Source organism: Vidua chalybeata, chromosome 7, assembly GCF_026979565.1.
Source record: "Vidua chalybeata isolate OUT-0048 chromosome 7, bVidCha1 merged haplotype, whole genome shotgun sequence".
NCBI lineage: Eukaryota > Metazoa > Chordata > Aves > Passeriformes > Viduidae > Vidua > Vidua chalybeata.
This window is the reverse complement of record NC_071536.1, coordinates 37,418,122-37,433,434: the sequence shown is the minus strand read 5'-3', so window position 1 is coordinate 37,433,434 and position 15,313 is coordinate 37,418,122. Positions and strand designations below refer to the sequence as shown.

At 46.9% G+C, this 15,313-nt stretch overlaps 1 protein-coding gene across 1 annotated transcript; it reads left to right on the top strand.

The window, feature by feature from the left end:
* Nucleotides 1-895: 895 nt before the first annotated feature.
* Nucleotides 896-13,422, top strand: RND3 (Rho family GTPase 3). Its single transcript, XM_053948037.1, has 5 exons — nucleotides 896-1,229; nucleotides 1,344-1,431; nucleotides 7,931-8,040; nucleotides 9,974-10,108; nucleotides 12,149-13,422. The coding sequence occupies exons 1-5, from the start codon at nucleotides 1,080-1,082 to the stop codon at nucleotides 12,398-12,400; spliced, it is 735 nt and encodes a 244-aa protein (XP_053804012.1). The 5' UTR covers nucleotides 896-1,079; the 3' UTR covers nucleotides 12,401-13,422.
* Nucleotides 13,423-15,313: the final 1,891 nt, after the last annotated feature.

Below are 15,313 nucleotides of genomic sequence, written 5' to 3'. Positions count from 1 at the left end.
TTCAGGGCTCTCCTTTCAGACACGACGCTCAACCCTCTGCTGAACCCCAGCCAGCTTTGCTTGGGGTTGTGTCCAGGAAGAGAAGAAATAGGAGGATGTTGATGGTTGGGAGGCACGGATCTCGGTGACAGGGACAGGACCCAGGGAATGGCTGGAGCTGTGTCCGGGCATGTTTAGGGTGGGTGTCAGGGAAAGGTTCTTCCCCCAGGCTTCTTCACTGCCCAGGCTCCCCAGGGAATGGGCACATTCCCAAGGCTGCCAGAGCTCCAGGAGGGCTTGGATAGCACTCCAGGGGTGCTCGGGCTGGGAATTTGGGGTGTCTGTGCAGGGACAGGGGTTGGATCCATGAACCTTCCCACTCAGAGTATTCCACAATTCTGTGCCTTTGTGATATCCCGACACACTCCTTGTGGCCATGTTTTGAGGGAAAAGCCCCTTTGCCCACCATCACAAGCACCATCCCTTCTCGTCTCTCCTCATCCCTCCTCATCCCTCCTCACTCCCCTCATTCCCCTGATCTCCTCAGCTCTCCCCAGCATCCCTCATCCCATCCCGAGCCACTGGGCACCCCCTGCGGGACCCCGGACCACCTGTGGAGGCCGCAGGGCCCCAGACCCCGCCGTTCCCTTTCACACCGCTGACATTTACAGGTAAATTCCATGGATAAACACCGCAACCCGCTCCTTTACCGCCCCCATCGCTCTGAGGGCGCCGGGCCCCCCTCACTGCCCCCCCCCCCCCCCGCTCCCGGCTCCCCTAGGGGGCGCACTGCCCCGGCGGCGCGCGGCGGGGGGGCGTGGCCCGCGAGGCGGCGGGCGGTGATTGGCGGGCGCGAGTCTATAAATAGGGGCGGGCGGCGGGGGGACAAAGCAGTGAGCGGGAGACCGGCGGGCGGGCGGCGGCGCGTCCGCGGCTCTGCCTCCTCCACGGCGGCGGCTTTATTGTGTTTTTCACGTTATTTTTGCCTTTTTTTTTTCGCGAGGAGCCCGGGTGTGCTTTTTTTTTTTTTTTTTTGGTTTTTTTTTTTTTTTTTCCCCTCTCTTCTGTTGTGGCCGGCCGGAGGGACTAAGGGGAGATCAATGAAGGAAAGAAGAGCGAGCCAGAAGTTATCGAGCAAGGCGGTGATGGATCCCAACCAGAACGTGAAGTGCAAGATCGTGGTGGTGGGGGACAGCCAGTGCGGGAAGACCGCGCTGCTCCACGTCTTTGCCAAGGACTGCTTCCCCGAGGTGAGCGGGACGGCGCCGGGGTGGGCTCGGGGGTCGGGGCCGGGGTGGGCTCGGGGGTCGGGGCCGGGGCGGCGGCGATGGGCGCGGGCTGACCGTGCGCTGTCTTCCCGGCAGAGCTACGTCCCCACCGTGTTCGAGAACTACACGGCCAGCTTCGAGATCGACACGCAGCGCATCGAGCTCAGCCTCTGGGACACCTCGGGTGAGCGCTCCCGTTCGCATCCCGGGAATTCGGGGCGCGGGGGGGAATCGGGCAGGAGCGGCGGGGCTGCCGGGCTCCGCATGCGGCTGCTTCTCAGGGCTTTTTTTTTTTTTTTTTGACAAAAATCTCAGCTATCCTTGCAGGATCTGCTTGGCGGAGGGTGTGGGCAAGGCTCCGGGAAGCGGTTTGTCAGCATTGCAGGGGAATGTGTTCTCACCTGCCTGGCTGGAAGGAGCTTTCTGGGGAGCTCCGGGGGTACCAAGGCTCCTCTGCTGCCTGCAGACCCCGCTTTGCCTCGTAGGAGAGGGAAAAGGTGTTTAGGTGAAATATTTCAGCTCCCTTTGGAGCTCCTGGTGGCCTCCCTAATGCCTCCTTGTTTTTTTTTTTTTTTTCACAAAACACAGCACTTTTCTTCCCAGTGTTCCAGAGAGTATGTAAGGCCAGGAACGGCTTTTAGGGAAAACCTCTAGAATTTATCTCTGATTCTCTGGGATGCAGAGGGAACCATCCTTTCCCCCCATCAGGCTCTTCATTCTTCCAGTTTTACCTGGAAGAAACCGGCTCAGACGCCTCCAAGGTTGAGGGGTTTGGTGTTTGGCTGGCTCTGCTCACATGTTGAGACAGGAGCTCCTCTAGATCCGCCTGTCGTTGATAATTTGGATAATTGGGCTGCACTTACGGCCGGGGGGGGGGGGGGGGTGAAGGGAGCACCCCAAAATTGCCGCCTCGGTGCTGGAGAGGAGCGTGGGGAGCCAGTGTGGCTCTGCCTGTGGAGAGCTGAGGATGTCCAGGGGGAATGACACCAGGAACCATTACCAGAGGTGTGGATCAACATCATCTGCAGAGCTGATTGGCAAAAAAAAAAAAAAAAACCTGCAGGAACTTGGCAGAACACGCAGTCCCTCTCTTTCTCTGTGTAGATGGCTCGTTAATGCTGAATTTGGACCCGGCAGTTCCTCCTCGGTGCGACAGCAGTTCTTTTACCAGGAATGAAAATGTTAATCCCCGTTTAAAAGAGGAGTTTAGGCGGCGGGTTGGCTTCCCTCTTGCTGTTGAGGAAATGATTCCAAATTCTTGCAACACGATTACTGGGAAAAGGCAGCCTCTGCCCACAACCAGTATCAGCTTTGCTCTGAGCTGATTTTTTTTTTTTTTTTTTCCTTCTTCATCTTATGCCAAGTGAGACTTGCAGATTTCTGGAGTATGTCTGGTTGGAGCTTTCATGCTGATTACTAAGCTGGCTGGAACTATGGAGCAAGGGCTTATTAAAAATTAAGAGTTATTTTGGAAAATGTTATCTTTATTAACATACAACACGCACGCAGGCTGGACGTGGGAAGGTTTGGAATCTGTTTGTCAAAGGCTGGAGACACCCATGGAATGAAATATTCTCTAGCACTTCAAAAGATAAAAGACAGTGGAAGAAAAAACACCTGCCAGCCTTTGTCCTCTGTCCTGGAACTCGGAGAAAATGTGGTTGAGTCAGAAGCTTGAGACCAAGTGGGTGATTTGTCTGACATCCCAGAGTGAAGAGGAAATACTTGAAAGACCCAGGGCTTGGTTTTACAGAGTGTTACCGAGTGGATCCTCTGGCTGTGGGACTCTGGATGAGGAATTTTGGCTCCGTGAGCAGCATCCCTTCTCACCCAGTGCAAAAAACCCAGCTCTGCCCGAGCCCATTAACCCAGAGCAAAATCGCATCAGCAGATAAGAGACAGCAGAAGATAAAGGGAGTGTTTTAGCCTTATCTGAAAGTCTTGGTAATTTAATTTTTACAAGTCTTTGTCCTGCTCCTCTACTGAGTTGGAAGAGATGTCTGAATGGCATTTTTAAAGCAGGACTAAATCTAATTAACTTCAAAAGATGGCTGATCATTGCAACACGGGGGAGGTGACGGCTGCAGGTTTTGTGGTGCTTGAATATCTCTTGGGATGGGGGAAAGATGCTGTTTAATTGAGTTTTTTTTGCAATATGCTGCAGATACTTCCAAGATGACTCAATCAGAATTTTGTATTCATCTTTAACTCTTCTTTAACTGGGAACATTTAACAGCCTTGCCAATTAGTCCCTTGAATTAAAATTGATATTTAGGTTTTGCAGTGAATCCTTTGGAAGGATGTGCTGCCACCCCCAACTCCTTTTTTGCTCCCTGGGAAAATCAGAAAAGCTGTGGCCATTGGTTAAAATAGTTGTGTGAGGGTGAGAACAGGCCCTGCTGCCACAGTTTTGGTTTATAATTCTTTACATACCGACGATGATAATGTGTTTTTACCAGAGAACTTCTAGGTGTCATGGAACCGATAGAAAATTTAAAATTCACTGGGGAGTTGTTGTTGCATCTTGGATTTGCCCATAGGAATATGGGACAAGTAAGAGTGGAATGGAACGGGAGGATTCATTATTCAGATGTTTGCTGGTGCTGTCTAGTTCTGCAAGTCATTAGAAGGATTTAAATTAGCCACAGCATTAAGGGAAGCACTTGCCAAGTAGAATTTCAATGGGGTTTGGGACTACCAGCCCTCTCTCAAAGCAGGAATGTCTGGTTGCAATCTCACTACACCATAAATTACTCTGCTCTGTGGTAACATGTGGCAGTCTTGAGCTGTTTGGGTGCTCTGCTTCTTGTGTGAGGTGGAATATTAAAAAGTTTTTCCAGGTTAAAGCTTCATCTTGTACTTTCAGGGCCACTGTGAAGGAAAAAAAAATCTGCGTTAGTTGCCCTTATCTACCATCTAATCTGCATTTATCAAGTTTTTTTTGGCTCCTTTGATATTTGTATTTCTTGCTAGGACAACAGCAGCTGTGGCTTAGAAAAACCATTAATTAGGTGTACATACCTGTGTCTCCCTAAAATGTGTTTTAGGGGCTTGCTTTATTGCTTGAACCGTGGCTACTCCAATAAAACAATTCTCAACAGGGCCAGAAATACTTACAACTGCTGGGGATTAGCAAGTAATTAAATCCAGAAGGGCCTTGGAGCTGAGAGCCAAGTTAGTTTTGCTGTGATTTTTGACTGTATACAATGTACTCAGTGTCCACAGACAAACAGAAATTAATTGGCAAGCTTCGTGCTGAAACCTTTCAGGAGAAAGCTGAAACTTGGAGGAATTAAAGTTGCTAATTCCCCAAATTCCCTGGCAGTGATGATGGCAAAGGAAAATCCAATTGCTGTCTTTGCCTCCCAGAAAATTCTTGTTAAATTCTGTGATTTTCTGGTTTTAATTTTCCATTTTAGCAGGGTTTTCTTACTACTTTTACAAGGGGATTCATTAGAATTGATAACTGGGAATGCCAAGTGCCATGCCAAAGTTTTCCCTCGGAGGTGTAATCACACAAAAAAGCTGTGAATATTTTGATGTCTCTTTGCTTGGTGATAATCTGCACTGAAAATCCACCTCAGCCATCCCAGATTTTTTTTTTTTTTTTGAAGGTGGAAAACCATCGGCACTGAACCAGCTCCTTGGAGCAGGCAGTGTTTGCTGTGTGTTCTGTGATAATTAGTGAGCCCAAGGGTTTGGGAGTGAGAATGCTGCTGTTCATCTGTTGTTCTTTCACTTGACTGGGCTCCAAAAGGCTCCAAAGCCTAATTCCTGGTGGCTGCCTGCTGCTGTGGAAATAGGGAAGTCTTGCCTGTTCCTGAGCCCTCCTGGCCTCAGGATGTGCAGCTGAACCCTCCTGGTGCCTTTGCATCCTCCAGCCAAACACCTCTCCCTGATCCAACACCTTCAAGTGGTGCTAAACCACCCAAAATTTAAATATTCTTCCACTTGTAGTGATGTAATTCTGTCCTTTATTAAGATAGCAATATTTAAAGTTAACCTTGGCATCCCCTGTGGGCCAAACCCAACCATATTGCTGGGGAGGGGTTTTATTTCAGACTAAAAGCTGAATTTCTGTTGGACTTTGCATGAAACATAAGGTTTCAAAAGCAGACCATCCTTAATGTTGCGAGTATCTTTGGCTGAAATTATTAAAGCTGCCAAACAACTTTTTAAAAAAGGAGGATTGAAGCTGGAATAAATGTCCAGCACGAAAGAAAGTGAACTCCAGTCTCTTATCAGCAACTCCTTGATAAAACTGAAAAACCACCCATGTTGTCCTTGCCAAAAATGTTTTATTTTGCAGGAACAGAATCCCAAACACAAATAGGCTTTTTTTTTTTTTTTTTCTCTCCCCACAAATACCATGGCTCCAGTTCCACATTCTCCTTCTGTTTTCGAGGGTTGGCACAGCTTCAAATCTGCAGAGGAACATGAAAAAAAGAGGGAGCAGCCTGGCTGGGCTGTGCTGGAATTGTCTGTTCAGACTTGAGCGAGCCTCATTCCTGACATTCCTGCCTTCTGAGGGTTTCTCTGGGCAAAGGGATGAAAATGCCAGCTTGAATAGGCCTGCACAGTGAGGGCTGCAGCCCCTCTTTATTTGCACAGGAATAAAGGTTTGGTTATAAATGAGAGCAGGAAATTTCCTTTGTGGATCCTGCAGCTCGAGGAGTTGAAATGGGCTCTGTTTGTTCTGCCACACACCAGCCTGCAGAAAAGCTGGGGAATATCCCTCCTAAACTTGCTAAAAGTGCTTTTTTTCCAGCTCAGCATCTGAAATAGGAGAAATTCAAAGGTGGGGGGGGGGGAAGAAAAACCTTCCAAGCAAAGCAGCTCCAGCTGCTGGGATGGGAAGGAGTCTCGAGGTTGGAGGTGGGGACTCTGAGCACAAATCCATCTCCTGGACATAAATGGGATCCCTGGAGCTGCTGAGTGAGCCCAGAGGTATTTGTGTGAGGAATGAGTTTCTGGGTGAGGCTTTGCTGAGACTCCTTTCCAGCCAGCACCCATTAAGGATTCCCTCAATCCTGCCCTTGCTTGCTGGAGCTCAGGGAGTGCTTTCTTGTCACCCAGGTGGCTCTTAGTGCCCCTTGGTGCTGCAGTTCCTCCGTGTCCAGGGCAAATAAGCCAGCCCTGGGGCTGCAGGACAAATAAGCCAGCCGTGGGGCTGCAGGACAGGCTGTAATAGCAGTGCTGGAGATAGTGGGGTGTAATTAGCAGTGGAAAATGCTCATTGATAGCTGCAGTGAGTAGTTAACTCCAGGTCACCTCGCTGAGATTTGTTCCCAACGTGTCATTTGTGCTGAATTCAGCTGAAGTGGGGTGTGAAGAGCCTTTTCTGACAGCTCTGTCAGATTGACATCATTTACAGAGATGAGCATTCGAATTAAATCCTTCTCGTTCACCAAATTACCTTCTGCTACCTACTTTGGTAATGCTTCACTCCCCATGTGTTATTCCTCATTTCAAAAACAACATTCCTGGGATTCTTGCCTCCTTTCCCGTGCAGGAGAAGCCTTCCAAGTGAAGTCATCTGCGAGCCCTTCACACCATTCCCTGTGCAACAGCCTGAGCTGTCTGTCAGGGAAAAACCTGAGCAATTCCTCTAATCCCGTTAATAACCAGAGACCTTACAGCCAATTAGTTCTGGAGAGCTGGGAAATCCGTGGGATAATGAGCTGATAACCCCCCAAACTCCTGGAGACTGGGTTCTTGTGGTGGGTGTTCCATGCTGTGGCTTAGGGTCTGCTGTATTTTAGGATTTACAGAAATAAGGATGTAGGATGGCTGAGAAAATGAATTTTAAGTTGCCCAAGCCCTTGCCCTGTTGGGCCACTGAACTGGTTTCAATGCCCTTTTAAATGCATTAAGAAATGTGTTTTCCTCAGGAGGTGAAGCTCAGCCAAACCCAATGGTGGTTGAGTGACAGCAACTCCTTAGAAAAAACAAAGATTTTTTTTTTTTTTTTTTTTTAATTTTCTTTTTCTCCTATCCAGATTCACTAGATTATTAAAATTCAGTTTTTAAACTCTGGACAGATTCTAACTCTTCACATCATGACTGTTGTTAAGGAAAACAGAAGATCCCTTCACAGGCCTGCAAGTAAAACAAGCACAAACAGCAGTACTGTACCTGCATCTGTTCCCCCAGATTACTAAATTAGCTTTGATCTTGTTGATAAAAATCTGGTTTATGGGCTAAACATAAACATTTATTGCAAGCTTTATTGGTTTACAGATTAATGAGGCTTTTTGTGACAAATAACTTGCATGCCTGCCTACAGGATTGGGATTTTTCCCTGCTGGAAATCTGTTCCTGCAACAAGTTCTTTAATTTGAAGCAAGAGTTTCTCCTAAACATTGCCAATGTGTCAACTAAAGATGCTTTTTGCACTTGGAGCTATTTGTTTCAAATTAACTGTGAGACAAATCAAAAACTGAGGAATTTCAAATCTGCTGTAGGAAAAGCCTTTCGGGGTTGGAGGATTTGTTGCCTTGCAGGTTAATGCTGGGCCTTAAACTTGGGCTGAGCCCGTTTCCCTGTCCTTGGGAGCATCCCCAGCTCTTGGTGGGTGATGGATCACTGGGGGGCTGTCACTGAAAGCCTCTCCAGGCTTGGCTGAGTGGCTGCAGGAAGGGGAAAGCAGCAATTAATGAAGATGTTGTTTGGTTTCCCTGCAGGCTCTCCTTACTACGACAACGTCCGCCCGCTCTCCTACCCCGACTCCGATGCTGTCCTGATCTGCTTTGACATCAGCCGCCCAGAAACCCTGGACAGTGTCCTAAAAAAGGCAAGTGTTTGAGCAAGCCCTGAGCACAGAGCTCTGCTGGAGAAGCTCATCTTGAAATCCCTGCAGGGGTGCTGTTCCTACGCTGGAAACTTCCACTTTGTTTCTTTAAATGGAGCGATGACAGGAGGGTGCTTTAATTTGAGGTCGTTTGTTTGAAAGGGGTGGATGTTAATTGAAAACAAAAACTCGCTAATGGACGCTTGGAGCTGAAGGAAATTCTCATTCCTCAGCCCTGAGACAGCGAGGAATTGTTGAGGGTGGTGTGAGGTGCTGTAAGAAATCGTATCTCACAATCCCGTAACAGGATTGGGAAACTTTGCTGGGTAAAAATTGTCTGCCAAGTGTTTGGACTTCTGCCAGCGCCTTAGATAATTCCTGGGGCTGACGTTAGAAGGAGCAGTGACAAATGCCTCTGGAAGCCACCAGCAGAGCTTGCAGTGGCACAGAAATGCAGCCCTGCCCCGAGCCCTCCGTGACATCACCGATCCCAGCGTGTGTCAGACTTCCCCCGAGCCCAAACAGGGAATTCTCATAATCAAGCTCTGTGTTTGCAGGGTGGTCCTGGTCCTCTCCTTGGCTGCTGACCATGACTCAGCTTCACAGTGGGTTTGGGGCTTAATGACCTGAAGTTCCTTTTTGTTCTGAGGCTGGCAGTGATTTTTGTCTCACTGGGATAAAGTGCTTCACAATGCTCTGAATAACCTACAAAAAATACTTCCAAACTACTCTGTCTGTATCAAAAGCATCCAGAACTGTGGTTTTTCTGTCCCTGTTAATGCTGGTTACCTAATTCTGCAAGAGATTTTTCTTTAAATGCTTCTAAACCCAAATTACAGCCTGAAATTTTAGGGAATATCACGTTTGGATTATGCTGTGAAGTTTTTGGCTTTGAGTTCCCAACATAACCTTGCAGAAAGGCGAAACCCAGTGAATTTATCCCAAGTTCTGTCTGAGGGGCTCCTTGCTGGTTCACCTGGGACAGATCTGTGCAGTTTCAGGGGTGAGAATGCAGCAATAAACCCACATTTAGCCCTGCTGGTGTTGTGGTTGTACAGCTGAAGGTGGGGACACCATTTCTGCACTGCCTGGGGCTGGCTGTGAGAAAGAACAGCTCTGCAAACCTTTGCTCATGTGGGTAAATAATCTCAACTCATTCCCTCCTGATTAGTAAGCCAGTGGAATTCATGAGTGTGTGAGATAGGAAGATTTCATCCTTGACCAAGTTCTGCTGGAGCTGATGCCTTCAAAAAATTACCTTGAAGGCAAATCCAGCAATTACATAAAAACATTTCAGCCTGGGACATCAGGACTGATTAAAGTTGTTACCCCTTGCTTCTTTGGATTTAAACATGAACTGTTGAGTTCTTTTTATTTTGTTAGGGTTGGGATTAAATGTGTGAGATGGTATTTTTTGTTTGGATCTTTATTAGTTTTTATTTATTTACAGTTTTACAAACTCTGAGTTCTACAGTATTTTATTTTAACAAACTAAAAACGGAGTTCTATTTCGTTTTTTACAAGGTTTTTTAAGGATAACCTGTCTAATTAAGAAATGGCACTTAAATTATTTTTAGTTTTAACTTAATAACCAACTTCTCATGGCTTGTAATGTGGATTTTTTATCTAATTACACAATACCACCCAAACCCATGGACAAGAAGTGTTTTGTCTTAAAACTTCTATCTTGTTTTATATCTGTTACTATAGTCTAGAACTTTAAACTCTTTTAAGTTTTCTACTATGTGATATTATAAACTCCTATTCAAACTGCACACCTAACATTTTAGTGTTATTAATCAATTTTGGAACCTTCTCCACGACCCCAGGTGGAATGCAGCGTTCTCTTGGTGGGGGTCAGTGCCTGTCAGCACAGAAATCTAAAATTCTCAGCAGCCAGGGCTCCGACAATTAATCCAACTTGCAATTTTTCCAGTGGAAAGGGGAGATCCAGGAGTTCTGCCCCAACACCAAGATGCTCCTGGTGGGCTGCAAGTCCGACCTGCGCACCGATGTCAGCACGCTGGTGGAGCTCTCCAACCACAGGCAGACCCCCGTGTCCTACGACCAGGTAGGGGCCACCTCCTTTTCTGTCCTTCAGGAGGGAAGAAAAACCCCTTTTCTGTCACTGCAGCCCTCACTGGGACCAGCTTCTCCCTCATGATGACACCAGTGCAGCCTAAAAGGCAGATTTTGCACCTCTGGTGTGGGTGGAGGTGGGTTTGAAAACTGTTTAGGACTAAAGGAAATCCTGCAGCCCCACAACACGTCATAAAACCGTCCCTTTAAATGTCATAAATTGTTGTCTTTTTGGTTGCAAATTGCTTTTTAGGTGAGTTGTTAAAAAACTTCCTGCTTTTCTGTGCCTGCACGCAGCAAAAACGCAGCTAAAATGTGACACATCCTGTTTATTCAGTGACAAATTGGTAAAATTGCTGTCTGCAGACTTCAGATTTGAATCATGATGTTAAATTGGAATATAATCTGTCCCCAGTTCCTTAAAAAACCCCTTGTCCCTCCTTCTGAAGGTGCAGCAACACCAGAAGGCATCTTAATTCTTGATGAGTTCTTGGGGAAGGGAGAAGTTTGGAGCCAGGCATTAGAGGAGAGAAAAGGGAAAAGGAATCAGGTCATGGGAGAGAGCAGGATGTGGGGAGCAGGGAAACTGCTCTGAGGTGAGCTTCCCTTTATTACTCACATGTGTGTGATCGTTCATGGCAGCTGAATCACCCTGCAGCACCTCCAGGAGCCACCTCAGTGTCTTTAGCAACCAGTTTGGGATGGTTTATCCCTCGTGTTTTCCAAAGCAGCAGCTCCTGATGTGGGGTTACTAAGGATGCAGAATGTTTATGTTGGAAAATGGCAGGACTTAGTAAAATCAAGTCTTTCCATGAGAGTGATGAAAACTCTGCTGGCAGGTGGATTTTTTTTTTCCCCCTGGATTCACAGCTCAGCCTGTACCCCTGAGGAGCAGGAGCCAGCTGAACACAGGACACAGCTTCTTCTAAAATTCCCTTGCCCGGAGTGGAGTCAGAGCTTTCCCATTCCTCTGAACTCCAGCAGGAAGCACTGGGAGGGGAAGGACAGGCTGGTGACACCCTGCTCCAGCCTCCCAGTTCAGGCAGCTCCACCTGAGCAAACATTTGTGAGGCTCAGCTGAGCAGGAGCTGAGATGTTTTAACTGTGGGGAGGGCTGCTCCCACAAGCTCCTGCTGCCTTATCAGCCTCTCCCCCCTGCCATTGATAAGGGGATGCATCACTGCAGGGCAAACAGGAGGCTGGATGCGGAGTGGCACCTCAAGGATGTGCCTGGATTTTGTAACTTAGTAAAGATTCGCCCCTCAGAAATCAAATTTCCCTTGGAACAACTCCTGTTTTTTTCACTTAATGCTGTACTGTGTTCAGTAGCAAAATCAAGGATGTGGTTGGTTTTTGTAACTTAGTAAAGATTCACCCCTCAGAAATCAAATTCCCTTGGAACAGCTCCTGTTTTTTCACATAATGCTGTACTGTGTTCCAGTAGCAAAATCCACCGTGGGATCCTGGGCTGTTGTCATCTGTCACGTGTTGGGTTGTGTGCCTTGTGCTGCTGGAACAAATGTCCCTTCTTTGACTTCTTAAAATCACTAAAGAAGGGCTCCTATAACCCCCCATTTAACTCTTTTTCCCTTTTTCCCCCCTGTTCCCTATCAGGAAGTTGATAGAACTCTTCCCAGAACACATTTCCCTAAGAACTTTGCCCTCTTCCTGGAGCTGGAACAGGGGCTCTGCTCCAGCTCAGCTTATTCCTTAAGGCACAGAATTTCTCTTTGGAGATTTCAGCTGCCAGATTTTCCAGGAAATTCCCAGATCCAAGTTAAGGTGAAACTGCTGAAAAGGCCTCAGTCAGTTGTTTGCAGTCACTGAGCTGCTTTTCTCTCCCAGTTTGTGTTTATCAGCACAGCAGATAACGCTTGGACACTTGTTTAACTCCTCCTGCAAACAAATCTCTGTTTGTTTTCCCAAATTAGCTTTGGCTTTTCCAGGGAAACAGTGCTGAGCTGGAATTGTGAGGATCGCTGAAGATTTTGCACAACTTGGTATTGATCACATGTTCCCTTTTTCCCCTCAGGGTGCAAATATGGCCAAACAGATTGGAGCAGCCACATACATCGAATGCTCAGCCTTACAGTCAGAAAACAGTGTCAGAGACATTTTTCACGTCGCCACCCTGGCGTGTGTGAACAAAACAAACAAAAACATGAAACGGAACAAATCTCAGAGGGCCACAAAGCGAATTTCACACATGCCTGGCAGGCCAGAACTGTCCACAGTGGCCACGGACTTGAGAAAGGACAAAGCCAAGAGTTGCACGGTGATGTGAAGGAGCTGGGATTTCTTGGAGGAGGAGGAGGAGGAGGAGGAAGATCCAGGAGGGGTTGGAGCTCAATGAAGTCACAGCCACAGGGTGTTTAATGAGGGCTTTGCCAGTGCTTTCATGGAGACTTCTCCTGCTGTGTGAGACTGTACTTAAGGACTGAGCCAGCAGGAAGAAAAGGCTCTTGAGAGAGGTGGCATCAGGAATTCCTGTTGAAGACAATGCCAAAAAAATAATAATAAAAGGGAAAACGTTTGAATGTGCTGAGAGAAGAGAGAATGATTGGGAAAATAACCCTGCAAAGGAGAGATGTCATGGACAGTGCTTGTTTCTTTTAGTAACGCTCTGCTCCTGGATGCTACCACTTTGATTTCATTCAAATAATACTTTAATGGGATTTTTTTTTTTTTTTTTTAATGAAGACGTTATTAATACACCCTTCTCATTAAGGAACTATCCCCGTGACCTTAGAGTTGGTTTTCCAAAGGATTTGATCTCATTTTTTTTTAGTAGCTGATTGTGAAAACAGAGAGGATACCGAGGTGTGTCACCTAGAGGAACATTTTGGAGAAGTCTGGAGTTTTGCCTTGCTGATCCACGGTGGGGATGAAGACAACTGTTTGAGGATTCCCAGAATTTCCGTGGAAATGAGATGGATCCAGTTTAGGGGGGAGGGGAGTGGGGGCAAAGCAGCCCTGCAGGGCTCTGACTCGGCTGTTCCTCTTTGTGGTTGTGATGTGGAGTGGAATTGGTGCCCAGTCCTGGTGTTCTGTGTGGCCTCGTTGCTGTAGGTTCAAGTGGGAGGTGCTGAGAGCTGTGATGGCAAATGATTCGTGGTTTTCCAGCCCTGATCGTTCCTTAAGCCTTACTGCCCACCTGGGGAAGCCCCAAAAACCCCCTTGGGCTTCTCCCAGGAGCTGGAGAGCCCGTGGATCCCGCAGAAAGCTGCAGACAAATGCTGTTCTGGGATGTGGTTCACTGCAAGGAAAAAAAAAAAAAAAAAAAAAAACAAAAATACCCCTCAAAAACCTGCAAATGAGCCAGCAGAGCCTTTTGTGGTGCTCCTCATTTCGGGGAGGAAACGGGGTCTGAAGAACTGTGAGGCCTTAAGGGGTCCCCAGTGGGAACTGGATACTGCCCTTAGTTTTAGGATTAACACAAAAGTATCCAGCCCCCAGTCCTGAAACGGGGTGAACTGGTTCAGTCCAATCCCTTTTTGCTGTTGTTACACTGAATTAAATCAGCCTTTTCCAATGGTTTGCAACTCTTCCTGACTCACCAAACTTCTCCCAAAGGAAGGAGACAAAGCTCTGAGCAGGCTGGTTTTTGCTTGTGGAGGACAAGCATTTCATTCCCAATGGTGATGCTTCATTTTTGAAGTGTTTAAAAGCTCTGTTCACTCGTGCAAAGGTAAAGATGAACTCATAATTAAATCTCAGTTCTGTGTGTTCCCAGCACTTTGTTTCATCTGAGAAAAGAAGACAAATCTCACTCCCATTCTGGTTATTTCCCACAAAAAAAAAAAAAAAAAAAGGACATTTTTGACCACCACAATAAGCTTTTAACTGATGCAACAGTGCTCTTAGGGCAGTATTACAAAATAGCTGGTAAGTGCTTCTTTCTGTATTTAAATATTGTGGAAAAATAAGTTATAACTGTTATAAAGCAGGACATTCATTACTTTTTTTTTTTTTTAATTGTTGAAGTCACTTTGTATGTTTGGTTAATGTTTCTGCAGTATTTATTAAAATACCTTTTTTTTTTTTCTTTGAATTAAAAAACAAAAAAAAAGGAATTTTTCTTGTAGTGGAAATGGCCTTTGTGTGGTAGTTAATGAATAACTGTGTGTTTTGGGGCATAATTGTGCTGGGGTTTGAATAGGAATCTCTCTCTTGCAACAGCCTTCTGGGCATTACATTTTCCACTTTGCTGTGGGTTCCCTCCCGGAGTTGTTTCCCAAAAATGCCAGAGGCAGAGGAGCAAAGCAAGCACGTGGGGGTTGCTTTGCTTTCCCTCTCAAGCTGAATTTTCACATTTTCAAATTCAGCTTGCAGGTTGTTCTTTGCCAGAAAAACTCATTTCCCAGACGAAGGTTGTTCCTGATGCTGGCACTGCTGGGAGATCCTTGGAATTCTGAGTTGTCCTGGCATTCCTGGGTGCTGTTGGGACACAGAACCTGCAGCTCATCCTCCCCTCCCAAGGGCTTTTCCTGGTGCCAATCCAGGCAGGAAAGCTTGGAATTGTCTCCCTGTGATGCTCTCATCTCAGAATTCCATCTCAGAATTCCCGGCAGCCGTTCATCTCCCTGTTCCTTGGGGCTGCCCTGATGTTCCTCATGACCTATAGGTGCTGTAATTAATGAGTGAGGGGTTAATTAATGACCCAAACTCTCCCTGTCCTTGCCATCTGAAGGTGTCTTTGGTGTTTCCATCTGTCCCTGTTGCTGTCACCACTGAGGGATCCTTGGAATTCTGAGTTTTCCTGGAATTCCTGGGTCCTGTTGGGACACAGAACTTGCAGCTCATCCTCCCCTCCCAAGGGCTTCTCCCAGTGCCAATCCAGGCAGGAAAGCTTGGAATTGTCTCCCATCTCAGAATTCCATCTCGGAATTCCTGGCAGCTGTTCATCTCCCCGTTCCTTGGGACTGCCCTGATGGTTCTTTGCTGTTCCCGATGACCCAGCAGCTCTGTAGGTGCTGTAATTAATGAGTGAGGGGTTAATTAATGACCCAAACTCTCCCTGTCCTTGCCATCTGAAGGTGTCTTTGGTGTTTCCATCTCTGCCAGGTCGAGGAGCCCAACACTGATCCAAAACTGAGCCAGCAGGAAAAGCTCCACTCCTCCCTTCCTTGGAACCTCTTTCCATAAAGGAATTTTTCCCAATAAATGATTCCTCTTGGAGGGTTTGTGGCTCTTTATC

Bases quoted from the DNA above. Each gene is read 5' to 3' on its own strand.
- RND3 (XM_053948037.1), top strand. From the start codon at position 1,080: ATGAAGGAAAGAAGAGCGAGCCAGAAGTTATCGAGCAAGGCGGTGATG. The intron at 1,432-7,930 runs GTGAGCGCTCCC...GTTTCCCTGCAG, and splicing joins CAGCCTCTGGGACACCTCGG to GCTCTCCTTACTACGACAAC. The intron at 8,041-9,973 runs GCAAGTGTTTGA...CAATTTTTCCAG, and splicing joins TGGACAGTGTCCTAAAAAAG to TGGAAAGGGGAGATCCAGGA.